General features: G+C 41.3%; 1 protein-coding gene across 1 annotated transcript in view; it reads left to right on the plus strand.

The window, feature by feature from the left end:
- The window catches only part of Cct6b (chaperonin containing TCP1 subunit 6B), a 49,302-nt gene extending 28,383 nt beyond the window's left edge, over positions 1 to 20,919 (plus strand). The window contains 5 exon segments of the mRNA XM_029553580.1: positions 14,196 to 14,325; positions 15,898 to 15,901; positions 17,235 to 17,337; positions 20,018 to 20,090; positions 20,581 to 20,919. Coding sequence (XP_029409440.1) covers positions 14,196 to 14,325; positions 15,898 to 15,901; positions 17,235 to 17,337; positions 20,018 to 20,090; positions 20,581 to 20,653 — 383 coding nt within the window. The 3' untranslated portion in view covers positions 20,654 to 20,919.
- Positions 20,920 to 22,022: the final 1,103 nt, after the last annotated feature.

Below are 22,022 nucleotides of genomic sequence, written 5' to 3' on the forward strand. Positions count from 1 at the left end.
TGTCATGTGGAATGCTGGTACTCAAACCCGGGTCCTCTGCAAGAGCAGTCAGTGCTCTTAACGGCTGAGCCATCTCTTCAGCCCCCCCTTTTTTTTTGGTCTTTTTTTGAGACAAGGTCTCCCTGTAACCCCAGCTGGCCTGGAACTCACTATGTAGACCAGGCTGGCCTCGAACTCACAGAGATCTGCTTGCCTCTGCCTCCCAAGTGCTGGGATTATAGGCATGCGCCACCACACCTGGGTGAAACAATTTTTTAAAAAATATTTTATATATTTTATGTATATGAGTGTATTGCCTGCACATAGGTAGGTGCACGCTTGTCTGCAGATGTCAGAAGAGTGTGTCAGAACCCCTGGAACTGGAGTTTTGGACTGTTGTTAGCCACCATGTGGGTGCTGGAACTCAAACCCTGGTCCTCTACAGCAGCAGTCAGTGCTCTTAACTGCTGAGCCATCTCTCCAGCCCTCAGTACAACGTATTTTGTAATATAATGTAATATATTTATCCTTCAAACCCCAACTTCTTGTCTAATGTTCTTTTTTTATCTCTTGAAGTTCAGATAGGTTCTTTACGTATTCTGTAGGGCACTGGAGAAGATACAGTGGGACTGTAGAAGAGTAATGGAAAAATCATGGAAAACCTCTTGGTGGCTGCGAGTGGGGAAGGTCCGAAGTCGGGGCCTGGGTGCCCAGGACCACATGTAGAGTCAGGACCTTAGCTGGTCCTTAGGGGAGGTGGAAAGTTCATTCTTGAGAATCAATTCTCCCAAGACTTGAAACTGCAAATGACAGAAACTTCCCCTGTCCCCATCATAAGTCTAACACAGAGGCAAAACCACTGCCACACACAACTTGGGACCTAGGGAGAAGGGAGTGTAGGGGATGCAGCCAGTCAGAGAAGGCCTCAATCCTCCAATCTCCTTTACCATCAGCCCACCCCAGAGAAATGTGGAACCATGGTTCACAGTTGGGACCACAGCTCTAACTCATACAGGGGGACTGAAGTTCCAGGTTCACAGGAGGAGACCATGGCTCTAGTTCATGGAAGGGGACCCCAGCTCCAGCTTATGGTAGGGAACCACGGCTCCAATTTACAGGAGGGGAGCACAGCTCTGCCCAATAAATGGAGATCATAGCTCCAGGTTCACAGGAGGGGACCATGGCTCCAGCTCACAGGAAGGGCCCACAATCCTGCCTCACAAGAGGGGCCCATAGCTCCAGCTCCCATGAGGGGACCATGTCTTGAGGTTTATGTATTCTGGATATTGATTCCTTGTCAGATGAATAGCTGGCAAAGACTTTCTCTTTCTTTAGGCTATCTCTTCACTGTGTTTCCTTGATGCTGTCCGAAGCTCTTCAATTTCATGCCATGCCATTTATCAATTCTTGATGTTTTGCTGGGCTCTTGGAGACCTATTCAGAAAGTCTTGCCTGCCTTTATCTTGAAGTATTTTCCTCTAGTGGTTTCTAAGTTTCAGGTCTTATGTTGATGTCCATGGTCTATTTTGAATTGATTTTGTACACAGTGCTAAATAAGGATCTAGTTTTATTCTTCCATATGTGGATGTGTTTGTCCTCACACAATTTGTTGTCCTTCCTCTAGCACATGTTTTTTTGACAACTTTGTCCAAAATCAGGCAGCTGTAGCAATATGGAATTATTGCAGGATCCTCTGTTCTGTGCCATTGGTCTGTGTAGCCCCAAAATTACTCATTCCTCTGAAAAGAGTAAGCCAGCCAGGGACAAGATGAGAAGCACGCTGGGAAGAGGGGCAGAGCCTGCTGTAGTAAGGAGAGTTAGCACAGCCGTTTTGGGAACTTGGGGAGTGAGGCATGCAGCTGGGGCTGCCGCAGCGCAGGGCTTGAATGAGATGGGGGTTATGAGAAACTGTTTCTTTGTAAGTCATCTCTCAAATACGTAAACTATGCAAAATTCAAATAGAACTGTGTTATGCTGGTTTGTTGATCTGTGTCAGGACCATGAGACCCAGAGTGAGTGAGGGCTGGTCAAACAGAGAGCAGGAAGGGGAAAATTTAGTGCAACAGTCTGTGTATCTGTTTTTGTGTCAGTACCATGTTTTGTTACTGTGGATCTGTAGTATAAATAGAAATCACTATGGTGATACCTCTAGCATTGCTCTTCTTGCTCAGGATTACTGTGGCTACTGTTTGTTTCTCTCTCTCTCTCTGTGCTTCTATGTGAATTTTAGAACCATTTTTCCATTTTTTGAAGACCGTTATTGGTATTGATGGAAATTGCATTGCATCTATACATTACTTTCAATAATATAGTCATTTCCAGAATATTCTGCCAATCCACGAACATGGGATGCCTTTCCATATTCTAATTTCTTTCTTCAATGTCTTAATCCTTTCTTCAGTGTTTTTTTTGTTTTTGTTTTTTTGGTTTTTTTTTGGTCTTTTTGAGACAGGGTCTCCCTATAGCCCGAGCTGTCCTGGAACTCACTATGTGGACCAGGCTGGCCTTGAACTCTCAGAGATCCACCTGCCTCTGCCTCCCAAGTGCTGGGACTACAGGTGTGCGCCACCATGCCCAGCTTTTCAGTGTTTTAACATTTTCGTTGTATAGGTCTTTCATCTCCTTGGACAAGTTTATTCTTAAGTATTTTTTGAGGCTATTGTGAATAATATTATTTTTCTGATTTCTTTCTTAGCATGTTTATTATTGGCATATAGAAAAACCGTGGGTTTTTAAGCATTTTTTTAAAAGTGTTCCTTTTTGTATACAGCTAAATTTTGTGAAAGTGTTTATCAGACAAAGGAGTTTTCTGGTGGAATCTCTATGGGTTTAAGTATAGGACCATATCAAATGCATATAGGGACAATTTGACATTTTCTGATTTATATCCCTTTTATTTCTTTGTTGCCGTGCATTTTTGCTCTGGCTAAAAATTCAAGTCCTACATTGAATGAGAGTAGAGAAAGTGGACACTGTCTCATTCTTGATTTTAGAGGAAATGTTTCCAAGTTCCCCCATTTAGTACAATATTGGCTTGTCATGTATAGGTTTGTCATATGTAACCTTTATTATGTTCAGATATGCTGCTTCTGTTTACAGTTTCTTCAGGATTTCAAGGGGCACTGAGCTTTGTCAAAGGCCTTTTCTTTCTCCTTTATTGATCTTAGGAGTTTGCTAGTCTATTGAGTTGGACGTGTTTGATTCTGTTTGATTCTTTGCCAGTTCTTCTTTGTTTTCTTCACTCATGAAATTTATTTTTCCTTGAGCTGTTAAGGTTGAAACTATCTTATCTATTTTATATTTATTTATTTTTATTTTATGTATATGAATGTTATGCCTGCATGTGTGTAAGTGCATCTGTGTTGTGCAGTGCCTGCAGACATCAGAAGAGGGTGTTGGATTCCCCTGGAACTGGAGTTGTGGATGGTTGTTAGCTGCCATGTTGGTGCTGGGAATCAACCCAGTCCTCTGCAAGAGCAGTCAGTGCTCTTAACTGCTGAGCCATCTCTCCAGCCCAAAGACTATCTTGTTCTTCTGTGTGTGTAGTTTTTTTCCTAAGTATCTTCTGCAGCCCGGCTTAACTGCTCATGAATTGCTTTAGTTTGTGTTCTGAAGGACCTTTATTTCTTCAATTAAAAAATACATCTTTGCTGGATATTGTAACATTGGTTTGTAGGATTGTACTTTTCTTCATTTTTAAAAATTACATTTTATTTGTGTTTATGTATGGGTATATACATGTGTGCACTCAGAAGTCAGAACACAGCTTTCAAGATTAGTTCTCTCCATCTACCACGTGAATCTCTGAGATTGGTACTCAGATCATCAGGTTTGGCAGCCAGAACCTTTACCTGCTGAGTTGTCTTACAAGGCCTGTTTTTTGCTTTTTTTGGGGGGGGGGACGTTCTTTTTGAGATAGGGTCTCCCTGTAGCCCAAGCTGGCCTGGAACTCACTATGTAAACCAGGCTGGCCTTGAACTCACAGAGATCTGTCTGCCTCTGCCTCCCCAGTGCTGGGATTCAGCAAAGGTGTGCATCACCATGCCTGTCCACTTTTTTACTCTCAAGGATTGAAATATGTCACTCTACTTTCCTGCCTTCTAGTGCTTCTGCAGAGAGACCTGTTATTATCCCTTTGTGAGTTGACATTTTTCTCTTCTAGTTTAGTTTAGTTTTTTTTTTTTTGTCTTTTTGAGACAGGATCTCCCTGTAGCCCCAGCTGGCCTGGAACTTGGTATGTAGACCAGGGTGGCCTCGAACTCACAGAGATCTACCTGCCTCTGCCTCCTGAGTGCTGGCATTAAAGGTGTGTGCCACCACACCCGGCTTTCTTCTAGTTTTTAGTATTCTTTCTTTGTTCTGTAGTTTTGGAATTTAAGTATAATGTGACTGGAAAGAATCTTTTCTAGTTATACCTTTGTTGTTATTTTTTAAAAATATTTTGTGTATTGCCTGCATCTATGTGAGTGCACCCGTGTCATGCAATGCCGTGGAGGTCAGAAGAGGGCTGCAGATTCCCTCTGGAACTGGAGTTAAGGATGGTTTATAGCCGCCATGTGGGTGCTGGGAATTGAACCCGGGTCCTCTGTAAGAGCAGTCAGTGCTCTTACCCACTGAGCCATCTCTCCAGCCCCACCTTGGTTGTTTTTTGAGACAGAGTTTTGCTGTGTAGCTCAGGTTGTCTTCAGACTTACAGCAATCCTCCTGCCTCATCCTCCTGTGTGCTGGGATTACACCGTGTGTACCAACAAGCTCATCTTAATAGCTTTTTTGTGGTTTTCGAAATTGAATTTGTGACTTTGCACGTGCTAGACAAGTGCTCTATTACTAGGCTATATTCCCAGCCTTCTGGTATACGTTTAAAAAAATGAATTTTGCCATGCATGGTGGTGCATGCCTTTAATCCCAGCACTTGGGAGGCAGAGGCAGGTGGATCTTTGTGAGTTCGAGGCTAGCCTGGTCTACATAATGAGTTCTAGGTCAGCTGGGGCTACAGGGAGACCCTGTCTCAAAAAAGAATTGCTTTTATTATTTTTTTAATTGTTTGTATATGTGGGTGTCTATGTGTGGGAATATGCCCATGAGTGCAGGTGTCTGAAAAGGATCAGAAGTGTCAGAGCCTCTGAAGCTGGAGTTACAGGCAGTTGTGAGCCTTCCAATTAGGTGCTGAGACCGAACTTGGGTCCTCTGCAAGAACAATGCATGTTCTTAACGACTGAGCCATCTCTTGAGTACCCAGGTTTTTATACTTTTAATTAATTAATTTTTATTGTATGTGTATGAATGTATTGCCTGCATGTATGTAAGTGCACCATGTGTGTGCAATGCCTGCAGATACCAGAAGAGGACATCAGATTCCCTGGAAATGGAGTTATGGGTGGTTGTTAGCCATAAAAATTAAAATTAAAATTAAAATTTTTTTCAGTATTGGGGATTGAACCCAGGACTATGCACTTTCTAGGCAAATGTTTTAGCACTGAGTTACATCCTTAGCTAAACTTAAAAAGAAATCATGTGAGTGTGTGTGTGTGTGTGTGTGTGTGTGTGTATGAACAACTTCTGGGAGTTGGTCTTTCCTTCCCATTTAGATTCTAGGGATTGAACTCAAGTCTGTTAGCAGGTAAAAAGCACCTGCCATGCAAGACTGAGTCATCTTGTTGGCCTTTTACCGAAAGTTTGCCAGCTTTTGATCTAAGTTGTCATCTTCTTGGCATGAAGTTTGTAATATTGCTTCATTTTTCTTTTCACTTTCTGTAAAATCTGTAGTGATGTCATTTTTTTCTCTTCCTCCTTGTTTTTTTCCTTTGTGTGACACGAGGTCTTACTCTGTAATCCAAACTGGCTTGGAACTCATTATATAGCACAGGCTGGCCTTGAACTCATGATAATTCCCTTGCCTTAACTTCCTGATTACAGGTGTGAACTATATTTGTCATGTTTATTTCATTAATTTCCTTTCTTCCATTTATACTAGGTGCCATTTGCTCTTCCCTTTCTACTTTCTATTTTTAAAAAAGAGGGGGCTGGAGAGATGGCTCAGCAGTTAAGAACACTGGTTGTTCTTGCAGAAGACCTGGGTTTGAATCCCAGCACCCACATGGCAGCTAACAACTGTCCGTAACTCCAGTCTCAGGGGATCCGACAGCCTCTTTTGACCTCTGCTGGCATTACACTACACGGGTGTACTTACTTACATGCAGGCAATACATGCATACACATAAAATAAAAATAATAAGCCGGGCATGGTGGCGCATGCCTTTAATCCCAGCACTCAGGAGGCAGAGGCAGGCGGATCTCTGTGAGTTCAAGGCCAGCCTGGTCTACATAGTGGGTTCCAGAATAGCTGGGGCTACAGGGAGACCCTGTCTCAAAAAGACAAATAAATAAATAAATAAAATTTAAAAAATAAAGGAGAAAGTTTAACAGATTTATCTTTTTTTTCTTTTATTTTTAATGTGTGTATATGTGTGTCTGTGTGTGGGTATGTGCATGTTGAGTGCAGGTATCCATGGAAATTAGAAGAAGGTAGGGGATCCTTTGGAGCTGGAGTTACAAGCAGTTGTGAACTGCATAACATGGATGCTAGGAATTGAACTTCGGTTCTCTGGATGAGCAGCACTCATTAACCACTGAGCCTTCTCTCTAGCCCCCAGCCTCCTTTCTCATTTCTTAAGGTGGAAGCTAAGATCATTGGTTTAAGGACTGTTCTGGTTGGTTTCTGTTGCTGTGATAAAACACTGACCAAACCAACCAGGGGAGGAAAGGGTTTATTTCACCTTACAGCTTATAGTTTATCGTGGAGGGAAGCCAGGGCAGGAGCTCAGGGCAGGAACCTGGAGGCAGGAACCAAAGCACAGACCACAGGGGAATGGTGCTTGTTGGCTTTCTTGGCCCGTGCTCAGCCTGCTTTCTTTTTTTAAAAAAAGATTTTTATTATTTATTTTATGTGTATGAGTGTATTGCCTGCATGTAAGTAAGTGCACCCATGTCGTGCAGTGCCTGAGGAGGACAGAAGAGTCCATCAGATTCCTTGGACCTGGAGTTTCAGACAGTTATTAGCTGCCATGTGGGTGCTAGGATTCCGAGCCCAGGTCTTCTGCAAGAACAACCAGTGTTCTTAACCGCTGAGCCATCTCTCCAGCCCCTGTCAGCTTGCTTTTTTGTACAACCCAGGATCACTGGTCCAGAGGCGGTACTACCCACAATGGATTGGGCTCTTTCACATCAATTAGCAATTAAGAAAATACCTCACAGATGTGGCCACAGACCAATCCAACAGACACAATGTTTCAATTGAGGTTTCCTCTTCCCAGATGTGTTAAGTTGAAGCTATTCAGCACAAGGACTTTCTTCTTTTAGGACTTTTAATTTTATTATTTTTTATTTTATGTGTAGGAGAGTATTGCCTGCAAGTATGTAAATGCACCCATGTCATGCAATGTTTGTGGAGATCAGAAGAGAGTGTTGGGTCCCCTGAAACTGGAGTTACGGACAGTTGTTTGCCACCATGTGGGTGTTGGGAATTTAACCTGGGTCCTCTGCAAGAGCAGCTAGTGCTCTTAACTGCTGAGCCATCCCTCACTTTCTTCTTTTCTAATATGAGTATTTAGTTACTTTCCCTTTAATACTGCTTTAATAGTATCCCACAAATTTTAATATATTATGCTTTCACAGGGGAATAGGTTCAGGGAAGTTTCTAGAAGTACCAGTAATGTCTCTTAAGTTGGGTGGATTGGTAGGTACATGGATACTTTTGTGTGTTTGTGCATTTATTCTTTACAGCTTTCATATACAAATATTATTTTGAGTGTATTCTCTTATGGAAGGAGCTTTTAAATGTGAATGTGAATATATTCTCGCATGCAGGCAAACAACTCTTTTAGCACTTATAAAGTGAAGCAGAGAAAGGAGGTAAACGGTAGTAAAAATGCTAAGACTATTAATTTTGTATTATTTTGTTTTAAAGATAGGCAGTTCCAAAGCAAGTTTCCTCACTTAATCAGGTCAGAAGTGTTCTAAAATGATACAGGCAGGATTGGGGAAATAGCTCAGTGGTAGAGTGCTTGCCTATCATGAGCAAGGTCCTAGGTTTAATCTCCAGCACCACAAACAACAACCAAAAATTATACAAGCAGATGTAAAATTCATATCCTTGTATGCAAATTGAGGTATTTTAACCCAAAGCTCTTGCTTTAGACTTAAAAAGGCTACCTATTTTTTTTTTCCCTTGGGTAGCAGTTTAGGTTTTACTCCAATACAGAAAACAAACACTTCATTGAGTTCCAGGAATTCCATACCAAAAGCTCTGGCTAAATTATCTTGTTCTAAAATTCCCCCCTATGTTTTCATACATTTTATACATTTAATGCACTGAACCCTAGGAAAGATCCTAAGAGTCACATTTTCAACTTGAATTTAAGTTTAAAAAACATAATTTTGTTGGGGCCAGAGAGATGGCTCAGCAGTTAAGAGCACTGGCTGCTCTTGCATGGGACCCAGGTTTGGTTCCCAGCACCCACATGGCAGCTAACAACGGTCTGTAACTCCAGTTCCAGGAGATCCAACACCCTATTCTGACTCACAGGCATTGTATGACATGGGTGCACTTACATTCATGTAGGCAGTACACTCATACAGATAAAATAAAAATGAAATATTTTTTAACATCCACATAATTTTGATGGTCTTTTAATTTCCTTTTTAAAACCATATGGATTAATTTCCAAATGTATGTAGGAACCACAATTAATCTCCAAAGTATAATAAAAATGTTACACTGTCAACAAGCCATTCTCTTCCACCAAAGAGATTCACATTGTTTAAATTAGACAAGATCAGCCACATTCATTCGTGATGGTATAGCCCTTTGTATTGCTTGAATTGAGTGGCAACATGTACTTGCTGTGGACATCACTTCTGAAATGCTACAGTAAAGTGAGAACAGTGGTCCAGAACTGTTACCTCTTGTGCTGGTTCTAACAGACATGGGCATTTCTTTTTTTTAATTAAAAAGTGCATTATATATATTCATTGTGCATTATACTATGTTACATAAGGACATTTCATGAAGTATATGAAGTACATTAATATGCTTCCCCTCACCCCATGCCCTTTCCTTCCTCACCCCTCCCTGGCCTAGTTAGTCCCCTTTGTTCCTCTAGCCAGTTTTACTTATACTTTTATATGAGGCGAGATGGACAGGGAAAATTGTGGGGACATGGGAAGGGAAAGGAGCCTCTCACCCTGGAGTCTGCTTGAAGCTTCTCACCAGTTGAGAGTTAAGGATTTCAGCACAATTAACAATATTCACTGTAAAGGTTACCTACATAGAGATAATATCCTTTTTATATAACGTAATTCAAATAAGAATGTTTAAATAGCAATGAACCTTGCTTAAGGCCTAAGTGTATATGACCTTTCTCCATTCCCAGCTGTAAACCTGCAATTTCCTAGGAGTCTCACAAGAAACTCCATTTACAATAAAAGACCTGTCTTTACCCCCTTGTATAACCCTTGTGGCTCATGGTTTTATCGATATTAGATTATCCCATCCAAGGCCCTCTGGAGCCACCCTGTATTCTCACTAACGAAAAAGAGGCAGGGAAGAGGGCTGGCTGACAAGATGGCTTACTGGGTAAAGACACTGGCCGCCAAGCTTGATAATCTGAGTTCGGTCTCTGGGACTTACATAGTGGAAGGGGAGAACAGAAAGGGTGTACTGTGGCATGTATTCACATAACCCCATAAATAAATGTAATAAAAATTTTATAAGGGAAAAGGGAAAAACTTTTTTAGCAACCATTTGAATGATAATTTTAGAGTTATCAAGGTAGTATATATAGCTACTGCTAAGACACTTAAGCAAAACTCTCCTTTGAGGAGCCCATGCCCAGACTCTTGGGTGTATCTTATTCTTTCCCTAAGCACCTTTATTAACCCCATACTTAAAATCTGTTAAACTTTCTCCTTTATTTTTTACATTTATTTATTTGATTAAATTAATCAATTAATTATGTGTGTGTTATATGTGTGGGCATACTCATGTCATAATGTGTGCATGTGGAGGTCAGAGGACAACATTCAGGAGTTGATTCTCTCCTTCTACCAAGTGAGTTCCAGGGACTGAACTCAGGTCATTAGGCTTGGCAGCAAGCACCCTGTTCTAGTTTGCTATTGTGTTGCTGTAATAAACACTGTGGTGCTTTGAAAGAGAAGTGTCCCCCACTCAAGTATTGGAACATTTGGCCCATTGCTGATGCTATTTATGGAGGGTCATGGGATCTTCAGGAGGTGCAGCCTAGTGGAGGAAGCACATCATTGGGGGTGGGCTGTGAGAGTTCATAGCCTTGCCCCACTTCCAGTTTCTCTCTCTGCTTCCCATTTGCCATTGGAGATGCGAGGTCTCAACTTTCTTTGATTCTGTTTCCATGCCTCCTGCTTGTTGCCATGCCTCTCCACCAGGATGGACTCTTAGCCCTCTGGAATCATAAGCCCAAATAAACTTTCTTCCATAAATTGCCTTGGTCCCAGGCTCATAGTCAACTACCTTTCTGCCGAGGCCTACTTGCCCAGGGATAGTACTGCCCAGAGTGGGCTGGGCCCTCTTATATCACCTTGTAATCAAGGAAATAACCCCACAGACATGCCCATGAGAAGTTCAATTGAGGTTTCCTCTTCCCAGATGTGTCAAGTTGACAACCAAGATTAGCCGTTACATGCTCTTACCCTCTGAGCCATCTTGCCAGTCCTAAACTTTCTTCTTAATAAATGCATTGGCTCCCCCGGAACTGGAGATATGGATGGTTGCTAGCTGCCATGTGGATGCTGGGAACTGAACTCGGGTCCTCTGCAAGAGCAGCCAGTGGTCTGGTCTTAACCTGAGTCATCTCTCCAGCCCCAGTAGCCCATTTATTGATTGAGTTGTTTAATGTCTTGTTCTTGAGTTCTTTGTATATTCTAAATATATTCTAAATATTAATCCTATGCAGATGTGTATCTAGCAATGATTTCCTCTCATTTTATAGGCTGCCTCTTCACTTGTGCAGAAGCCTTTTAATTACATGTGGTCCCATTTGTCGATTGTTGGCATTTTCAGTAAGTCCTTGCCTATGCCTTTATCCTGAAGTGTTTTCCTTGCTTTTTCCTAAAACACTTTCAGAGTTTTAGGTATTACCTTAGGGTCTTTGATCCATCTGAAGTAGATTTTTTTACAGGATGAGATAGAGGATATATAGAATATAGTTTCATTCTTCCTCATGTCAATATTCAGTTTTCCCTATACCATTTGTTGAAGAGGCTGTCTTTTCTCCAAAGCATATTTTTGGCCCCTTTGCCAAAAATCCACTGGCTGTACCTACATGAGTTTATATCTCGGTCTTCTAGTCCATTGATCTATGTTTCTATTTTTCAGCTAGTACCAAGCTGTTTTTGTTACTGTAATACAACTTTAAGTCAGATATGGTGATATCTCTACATTATTCTTTTTGCTCAGGATTGCTTTAGCTATCCCTGGTCTTTTGTGTTTCCATATGACTTTTAAGATTAAAAAAATATTCTGGAAATGCTCATGTTAATCCATAATCCATGAATCATGAGAAGTCATGAAGTTATTCAGGTTTTCATATGCAGACATTTCTCAATGACCTGAACTTCTCACATTTCTTTGGCATTTGAAAAATAAAAGCCATGAGACTGGGATGTGGTTCAGTAATAGAGTACTAGCCTAGAATTCCCCAGGGAGGGACTGGGGGCATAGATCAGCGGTGGAGCACCTGCCTAGCATATGTGAGGCCCTGGAATTCAGCCCAGCACCTCAGAAGAAAACTAACTAAAAAATGAAGACCCATATTACATCCTTCCACTCACATCCCTAGAGTCCCTCAAAAGGCGTGAGTCACCCTGCAAGTCTTCACCCTGCAAGTCCTCAAGACTCCTGCATTTTGGATAAAGTTCTTCCTCTATGTGAGGATCTCATGGGACATGAGTTGTCCCCAGATGCAGGTTTGGGGTGCTCATTCTGTGGCCAGCTTTAGTGGCCAAGGACTAGATCCATGCAGCCCTGGTGGTAATGCTGGGCAGGAGTGGTAGGTCTGTGAGTACCCCCTGCTCCCTGCAGCCAGCTCCCCATTCAGGACCTCCAAAGGCCATCCATCCCTCCCAAGTCAGGTATGGTAGCAGCAGTTTGAGGGGCTAGGGCAGAAATAGAGGCTACAGATTATATTTGTTCAGCACCAGCAGGAGGTGCTGGTTGCAGTCATCCATGCTCCCGGCTCCTAGGGAGTATCTTCCAGCTGGAAGCAGACATCCAACATTACCAGAATGACATTAACCTGCTCCAGCCTCTTACAGGCATCCTACACACCCTCCTGCTACACCATTCCTATCCTTTCCTTCAACCTAGCTACATTGCTTAACAATGCCAGGAAACTGGCCAGGTCCACAGGGGTCATCAGCACATTACAAGTGGTCCCTGGCTCGGGAGATAGGATGCACACAGACTTCCAGCTGAGTTTGTGAATTTTCTGTGGTTTCTCTTGCTGTTGAATTTTAACTTCATTCCATTGTGGTCATATAGAAAACAAAAAGCTGTTTGAATATTTCTGTATTTGTTGAGACTTGCTTTCTATCCTATTATATGATCTATTTTAGAGAAGGTTCTATAGGCCATTGAGAAGAATGTGTATTTGGATGGAATGCTCTGTAGATGCCTGGTCCATTTAATCTAAGATAGCATTTAACTCAGATGTTTCTCTGTTTCTGTTCTGTGGGGATGACCTGGCTATTGGTGAGAGTGGGGGAACTGAACTCAGTATTGTGTTGGGGTCGATCTCTGTCTTTACCTCTAGTAGTGTTGAACGCACTTATGTTCAGTGTATACATATGTTCAGAATAGCTATGTCATCTTATTGGAGTGTTCCTTTCATCAGTATGAAGTGACTTTCTTTCTCTCTTTTGACTAATTTTGATTCGAAGTATATTTTGTCAAATATAAGGACAGCAAAACCTGCTTATTTCCTAGGAAAATAATATTTCCTTTTTTCACCCTACAACTGTACCCTTCTTTGATGGTGAAATGTAGTTCTTGGAGGCAACAAATAGATGGATTCTGATTTTTAACCTTGTCTCTTAGTCTTTTATGTGAGGAATTGAGACCTCTGCTATTCAGAGTTCCTATGGAAAGGTATGCATTAGTTCCTGTCATTCCGCTGATTTTGTCGCATTTGGTGTTTCCCATCTCTCATTTGCTTGACTGCTATTCTAGTGTGATTTATTCCTTCATGTCCCCTCATAGTTTTTCTTTCTCTATGTACAGAAGGTTCATTTGAGTATCTTCTGTAGAGCTGGCTTAATGAATTCCTTTAGTCCGCGTATGGAAAGTTTTTATTTGTCCATCAACTGTGAGAGTTAGTTGTGTGGGTATAGTAGTCTGGGTTGGCAGTTATTATCTTTCATTGTTTGAAATACATCATTCCAAGGCTTCTGAGCTTTGAAAGTTCCTGTTGAAAATAATTATTCTGAAAATTTTTAGATCAGACATTGTATCCAGCCACTTGCCACTATAAATTATAAATGATAACTTTTTCAATGTAGCCATATAAAATGTAGGCAAAAGAAATGCCTACTTTAAAATATTTATTACTGGGCATGGTGATGCACACTTTTAATTCTGGCACTGGGGAGGCAGAGGCAAGTGAATCTCTGAGATCAAGGCCAGCCTGATCTACATAGTGAGTTTTAGGCTACCTGGAGCTACAGGGAAATCCTGTATTTGAAAAGGAAAAAAATTATTAGAGTGTGTGTATGTGTGTGTGTGTGTGTGTGTGTGCCTGTGGTTATGTGCACCACATTCTTGCAGGTGCTTGCAGAGGTCAGAGTGCATTGGATCCCCTGGAACTGGAGTTCCAGGTAGTTGTGAGCTGCCTGATATGGGTTCTGGGAACCATTTCTCCAGCCCCAGAAATGTCTACTTTTACTTTCCAGAGGATAAACAATGAAACGAGCTGTAGTCAGTTATTTGTACTATGCTTAATTACTTAATTTCAGAATACTTTATAGGTCAACTTAGTAATTACTGAGTGGTAGAATTATTTGATTTTTGTATATATTCAAAAACAATTCAGAGGTAGTCAAAATAGTAGAACACACTTGCATAACTAATTGCTTTTCTCTTTCCCTTTTTCTTGTGTGACATGCCTTTCCACATTTCCCCCTGCTAGGGTCTGTGGTTCCAGGGGCTGGGGCAGTAGAAGTAGCACTAGCTGAAGCTCTTATTAACTATAAGCACAGTGTTCAAGGAAGAGCTCGTCTTGGAGTTCAGGCTTTTGCTGATGCCTTATTATTCCCAAGGTACATCCATCCTCCTGGCCAGATAACAACTGGTTGGACCTGAAGATACTTGATTTTGGATTGCCCATCTGTGCTGGATAGCTTTAGTTATTGACTTGATACACCTGGTTAGAGGGATCCTCATTTGAGGAATTTCTCCATTGGATTGTCCTGTGGCCATGTCTGTGAGACATTTTCTTGATTGTTGAGTGATGTGGGAGGGCCCAGCCCACTGTATGTGGTGCCACCCCATGCAGGTGGTCCTGTATCTTATAAGAAAGCAAGTTGAGCACAGGCCAGGGGAGCAAGCCAGTAAGCAGCTTTCCTCCATGGTTTGTGCTCCAGGTTCTTACCCTGAGTTCCTGCTTTGGCTTCCCTTGATGATGGACTGTGCTTGTAAGCCAAATACACCCTTTCCTCCCCAACTTGGTTTTGATCAGTGTTTTTTAATCACAGCAATAGAATGCTAAATAAGACACCATCTTACCTAACAAGCATGTTTATTTGCATTTCCCATATGATTTTTTATTAAATATTTTGTACATGCAACAGAGAAACTATAGGGATAATAGCATAGACTCCATTTGGAGCATCAGGAAGCAGTCAGCTTTTTCCCTGCATTCTTGCTTCAAAAGTTGAAGTATCTCCAAAAGTTCCCTGCAGAAACAGTTTGTCATTGACCAATCCTAATGAAAATCTCAGAACTTAAATTTCAACTTGATTTTAGCATAGATCTTTATTTTGTTGGTTGTATCCAAAATGCTATTACTTTCAATTTAATTTTTCAAAAGACTTTAATTCTTAATTTTTTAATGTGTTATGAGTGGATTGCTTGCATGTAAGTGCATCCAAGTTGTGCAATCCCTGTAGAGGTCAGAGAGGGTATTGGATTCCCCTGGAACTACTGGAGGAGTTATAGATGGTTGTCATCTGACATGTGGGTGCTGGGAAACAAACCCTGGTCCTCTTCAAGAGCAGCTAGTGCCCTTAATCGCTGAGCCATCTCTCCAGCCCCCAAATGCTATTACTTTCAAGTATGGGAAATGAAGGACTTCAAGATGTTTAGCATTGCCCAATACTGCTAGCTTGCATTTGTTTGTCATAATTTCTAGAAAAAGAAGCTTTTTTCTCCATGGAGCAATAGGACGGAGAACTATCCTCCCCGTCTCCTTACTGTCCTTTAGTTGTTAACCACTTAAAATTACAGAAAGCTGTTTCAAGTATGCTGAGTTAAAACATTATGACGATGCTAGTAAAGACTTAAATAATCTGTATTAAAATTATTCATTATTTGGGCCGGAGAGATGGCCCAGTGGTTAAGAGCACTGGCTGGTCTTATAGAGGACACAGGTTCAATTCTCAGCACCTACATAGAGGCTAATAACCATCTGTTACCATCCAGGGGAATCTGATGCCCTCTTCTGACCTCCGCAGATGTTGTATGACATGGGTGCGTTCACATACAGGCAGGTAATACACTCATACACATAAAACAAAAATAATAAATAAAATATTAAAAATAAAAAAATAAGTCATTTATAATTTGTGGGTTGTTTGTGAGTCAGATATCTATTTTTTCTTTCTCCAAAGTAGTAAAGTCACTAAGTAATGATGCTGCTCTTGACACAAATTGGTGGCACTGGTGTCCAGTGGTGATGCCTGTTCTTCACCAGCTGTTAGTCTGGAAATTAGCCAGGTATAGAGTACAGGCATATCCATCCCAGTTGTCCAGGTTGTGGTTATCTTTGTGAAGTTGAGCGCCATACAGGTGCTCCAGATATGCTGGTTTTTCTTTAGCAAGTGCCTAGGAAGAAATGGAGGGCATGTGGCTAGAGGGACTAGAGGAAAGAAGAACCATCTTTAAAAAAATGTGTTATTTTTCTTTTATGTGTATGAGTATATAGCCTGCATTCATGTAAATGCACTCATGTCATGCAGTGCCCCCAGAGGTCAGAAGAGGATGTCGGATCCCCTGGAACTGGAATTATGGACAGTTAGTTTCCATGTGGGTGCTGGTTATGTGGGGCGCTCTGCAAGAGCAGCCAATGCTCCTAACTCTGAGCCATCTCTCCAGCCCCCACGAGAATCATCTTAAATCTCTTTGTAAGGAAGTAAATAAGCTGGGTGTGGTGGTGCATGCCTGTAATTCTGGCAGTTGGGAGTGGAGGCAGGAGGATCAGGAGTTCAAGATTAGTTTTAGCTACATAAGAAAATAAGGAGTTTGATTGAGACCAGTTTATGCTATACAAGACCTTGTCTCAAAAAATAAAGCAAAACAAACAACACACACAATAAAAAAGGAGGGGAAAGAAATGTTTTGAGTGCAATGGAACTCTGGTGTCCTCAGAAATTAGTGTAATATTTATAGGGAAAATGTATAAAATTTGCTACATACATAGATAAAACAGTACTTTAATACTTTAAGTTAAGAATGGAATTCTAGCTGGGCGTGGTGTGGTGCATGTCTGTAGTCCCAGCACTTGGGAAGGCGGAGGCAGGTGGATCTCTGTGAGTTCAAGGCCAACCTGGTCTACATAGTGAGTTCCAGGCCAGCTGGGGCTACAGGGAGATCCTGTCTCAAAAAGACCAAAAAAAAAAAAGGAATTCTAAAGGATATAATTATTATGGTTATGTTTTCACAGGACTAGAGAGCAGTGTCTTATTTTATTTATTTATTTATTTGTTTGTTTGTTTGTTTGTTTGTTTGTTTGTTTGTTCGAGATAGGATCTCACTATATAGTCCCAACTGGCCTGGACCTTGCTATATATACAAGGCTAGCCTCAATCTCACAGAGATCCACTTGCTTCTACCTCCCAAGTCCTGGGATGAAAGGCATGTGCTGCCACCAGCTAGTGCCTTATTTTTATACTTGATTTTCAAATATGTGTGCGAAGGTATTTAACACATTTATTGTTTTTTATTTATAAAGGTTCTTGCTCAGAATTCTGGTTATGACCTACAGGAAACACTGATAAAAATTCAGACCCAGCATGCAGAATCAAAAGAACTTGTGGGCATAGACGTGAATACAGGTAAGGAATCAGAGGTAAATCGGCTGCTTAATAAAGAGCTTATCCGGCAGAAACTCAGATATTATAATAAGGGAGTAGTAGATTAGGCCACTTTATTATTTACTTTTGAACATCTTAGAGTATTTAAGAAGTGCTTATCAAACCGGGCATTGTGGTACACACCTTTAATCTCAGCAGAGGCAGGTGGATCTCTGTGAGTTCGAGGCCAGCCTGGTCTGCATAGTGAGTTCCAGGCCAGCTGGAGCTACAGGGAGACCACGTCTCAAAAAAAAGAGAAGTGCTTATCGAGTCAGCTTTGTCAGAAATACTTGTGTCTCCATGTTTACTGCTGCACTATTCACAGTAACTTGAACCAATCTAGCTGTCCAGCAACAAATGAATGGATAAAGGAGATAAAGGAAATGTGGTGCAGGCAAGGGTCATTGAGATGGTTAGTGGACAAAAGCACTTGCTGTGGAAGCCTGATGACCTGAGTTTGATCCCTGGCATCCACGTAAAAAAGCTAAAGGAATGTTGGCAACTGATTTCTAGATGAGGAAGAGCTGATCTTCCTAAAACAAGGGACTCTAGATAGGCTGGCTAGACTCAGCAAATGGACTTGCACTGGGGAACGGCTGGGGACACTGACAACAGAGTGGACAGTAACAGGGATGACAGAGTGTATGGGCTGCAGTGGAGGGGGAGGCTATGGGAGGGTGCCATTTGGGATGCAGATATAAAGATGAGTAAGATTGTTTGGGATGTTCTGTATGAAATACACACATAAAAAATCAATTGAAAAAAAAAGGCTAGAAGTGGTGGCACGTATCTGTAATCCCAGCACTCCCATAGCAAGACAGAAATTCCCTGAAGGCTCAAGGGCCAGGGAACCTAGTGTGCATACACACAGCATAAATAAAACAAAATAAAAATGTAGTATATGTACACAATAAAATTTAATTCAGCCATATAGAAAAATGAAGTCATGACATTTGCAGGAAAGTAGATGAAAGTACAAATCATTATGTTAGGCAAAATAAGCCATTCTCAGAAAGACAAACTCATGTGTTTCCCCTCATATGCAGAACTTAGATTTAAAATTGTGAAGTGTGTGTGTGTGTGTGTGTGTGTGCGTGTGTGTGAAAACTAGAAAGGAGATCATGAGAGGAAGAGAACTTGTAGGGGAAGAGGGTAATGGAATACATGTCACAGGAAGCAGAAGGGAGACTTCTTGGCCAGAGGATGGGCAGGGCTTATGGGAAGAGAGCAATGGGGAAGGGAGATGAATTAGAAAAAAACTATAATGACACATATGTATGAAAACACCATAATAAAACCCATTCCTTTGTATGCTAACTTAAAAAGAGAGTGGGTTCTGGGGATCAAATTCAGCCCCTTGTACCCGCACAGCAATGATTTTCTCCAGTCTACACCACCCTCCCCTCCAGTGGTTTCACACTGGACACAATAAACAATAACATGCCTCTGTGAGCTTCTCATATAGCGGGTGAAAACAGCAAGAGTAACCTTAAGTTCCTTTAGCAGCTGAGAAAACAATAAACTTGGTAAAAAATAAAACAGCAATGTAAAGATGATCACGGGTGCTAATTCAGGAGGGTAAGAAGGGGTTACAAAGGAAAGCTTGTACTATATAAACTGGGAAAATATTTGCTGAGGAAGTTGAAGGAAGCGAGGAAGTTATCCATGAAGGGGAAGGGGATTGAGTATTCTAGGGAGAGGGAAGAGCCGGCAGAGCAGGAAGGAGGTGATAGAGGAGACAGGTTAGATCACACAGCATGTGGGCTCGTCTAAGGACTTAGGCCTCTTTTTTATCCTTGCAGTGAAATATGGAGCACTTTTGAGCAGAAGTATGACATGGTCAACTTTGTTTAAAACCATCATTCTGGCCACTCTCCACTCTGGAGAGGAGTTGGCTCAACAACTAGAAGGTTGAAATGGCCGCTAACTACTGAAGAAGACTAGATAGAGCTGGTTGTGGGTTGAGGGAACAAGAAGCTCTGAAGTTTCTGTAGTCTTCTGGGAACACTAACCAGTTTGATATATGAATCTGGAGCTCAAGGGATATGGGTTAGAAGTAAACACTTAAGAGTTGTCACCTAAGAAATATGTGTGTAGAGAGAAGGGAAGTCTTGGACTGAACCTTTGGGGACGCCAACATTAAGAGCTCACAGAGGAGGAGGGGCCACTAGCATAAAAGAAAAAGTAGTTTGGTGTCCTGGAAGCCAAGAGGAGGTAGTTAGAAGGGTGTGGTGAGTGTGTCTCGAGTGCTGCTGGTGGATGAGGCCTGGGTTGGCCACTGAAGCTAGCAACACGGAGGTCACGGGCAACTTTGACAAAAGTAGTTCTGGAGCATAAATACTGTTAGACTACACCAACCAACATTGATAGGATATGAAGATTGTAGTACTAAAATGGGTTGTTGGAGGTGGGGCAGAGAGGCTGTTCAGCAGTCCAGAGCACTGGCTGTTCTTGCAGTAGACCTGGGTTCTGTTCCCAGCACCCATATGGCAGCTAGCCACCATCCATAACTCCACTTCCAGGGGGATCTGACACCCTCTTCTGGCCTCCACAGGCACTGCATACATGTGGTACACTTAAATACATGTAGGCATAACACTCAAACATATAAAATAAAAATAAATGAAATTCTTAAAAAATAAAATGGGTTTTTACTTTGCAGGGGAGCCAATGGTAGCAGCAGAAGCAGAAGTTTGGGATAATTACTGTGTGAAAAAACATCTTTTTCACTCTTGGTAAGTTGGTAGTGACAGAGAAGGATCTTTAAGGATATAATTGATAACTTTGAAATTTTCCTGCCAGCTTTGTTTTGAACAATTGTCAAGTATATGACATTGTGTGATAACCAGCTATTAACACTAGCTTCTGTCATTTTACAATCCCCTTCACATTTTATTTGTAGCAGTGTAAGTTACAGGGAGTTAACCTTGACCTTACTGTTTGAGTGCGAAGGGAAAGAAGATGCTACTAAAATAGTACAATCTGTAGAGAGGGGAATCAAGTGACATAATAAAATTAAGCAGTTTTGCTGGGACAGAAATTAGGCTTCTACCTTGTCAGTGAAGGAATTGAGGTGACAGGAATGATGTTTGCATCTATAATATTTTTGTTTCATAAATTTAACTCCACTGTAGCTGAAGGGAAAGGTACCCTGGACCATGAAAGATAGCTGGGGAAAGGCGGGCACAGGTTAGGAGGCTGACTTTCTCTCATCTTTGTCCTCAGCACAGTGATTGCCACCAACATCCTCCTGGTTGATGAAATTATGCGAGCTGGGATGTCTTCTCCCAAAGACTGATTGCATCTCAAATCAGTGCACCTCATATCCAACTGTATGGTTGTGTCATTCTTATTGTTCCAAAATAAATGTGGCATGTATCTTTTGATCTCAACTATTTCAAAAACACCTCATTACTGTACAAAGAACACAAATATTTTCACAGTAAAGGAATAATGATGGGAATATTTACTGAGTCTTAACTTCCCACCCTGTAAGATATGCTATTTCAGTTCTCATAAAACAAAATCTATTATGATTCTTCAGCTTTCTAAGCACAGGTTTTAGAGTACCCGAGTAAATTTCCAGTTTATGAGAAATTATAAATGTAGCAAGATAAAATCTTTTCTCTCAAAAGTCCTTAAGTAATTTCTTTTTTAAAAAATTATTTTGTCATTTTTATTTTATGGGTATGCATGTATTGCCTGCATGTATGTAAGTGCACTCATGTTGTGCAATGCCCTTGGAGGACAGAAGAGGCCATCGGATCCCCTGGAACTGGAGTTACGGACAGTTGTTAGCTGCCATGTGGGTGCAGGGATGCAAACCCAGGTCTTCTGCAGGAACAATCAGTGTTCTTAACCACTGAGCCAACTCTTCAGTCCCCACTTTCAGTAATTTCTTATTGCCACTCTTTTACAAAATAAGGCATCATTTTGTAAGTATAAGTTTGTATTTATTTAAGATACATCTTTTTATTTATTTTTAATAATTCATTATTTTTATTTTATGTGTATAAGTGTATTGCCTGCATGTATGTGAGTGCACCCGTGTCATGCAATGCTGCGGAGGTCAGAAGAGGGCTTCGGATTCCCCTGGAACTGGAGTTAAGGACGGTTCATAGCCACCATGTGGGTGCTGGGAATCGAACCCGGGTCCTCTGCTAGAGCATTCAGTGCTCTTAACCGCTGAGCCATCTCTCCAGCCCCTATTTATCTTTTTAAATCTTAGACAAGGTCTGACTATGTAGCTTGGGCTGGCCTGGAATTTAGACTCTTCCTACTTGAGCTTTCCGAGTGCTGGGGTTATAGCCTCGTTCTTTTTCAATAGCCTGTGCTACCATACTAACTCTCATAACTCTGACTAGATGGGAAAGATGGTCTCACCTGGAAAGGGATTGTTAGTGTCACAAAATAATTGTTTTTGGTTCAAATGCAGCTCTTCCATATAGATATAATACCGACATCTGTTTGTTCAAAGTTCCACAACTATTCTATTGTACTTATTATCCTTGTCCATGTCCTTTGCGTGGAGCCAAGTTGATTGGGTATTAAAATCTCGGGGGCATTAATGGAACTTTGGCCTCTTTATACATGCAGAAGATTCCTTTGATCATTTAATGCCATAATTGAAAACCTACACTTTTATAACCTATTTTATTTTCACTTAA

The sequence above is a fragment of the Nannospalax galili genome, unplaced genomic scaffold, assembly GCF_000622305.1.
Source record: "Nannospalax galili isolate Female #2095 unplaced genomic scaffold, S.galili_v1.0 scaffold363, whole genome shotgun sequence".
NCBI lineage: Eukaryota > Metazoa > Chordata > Mammalia > Rodentia > Spalacidae > Nannospalax > Nannospalax galili.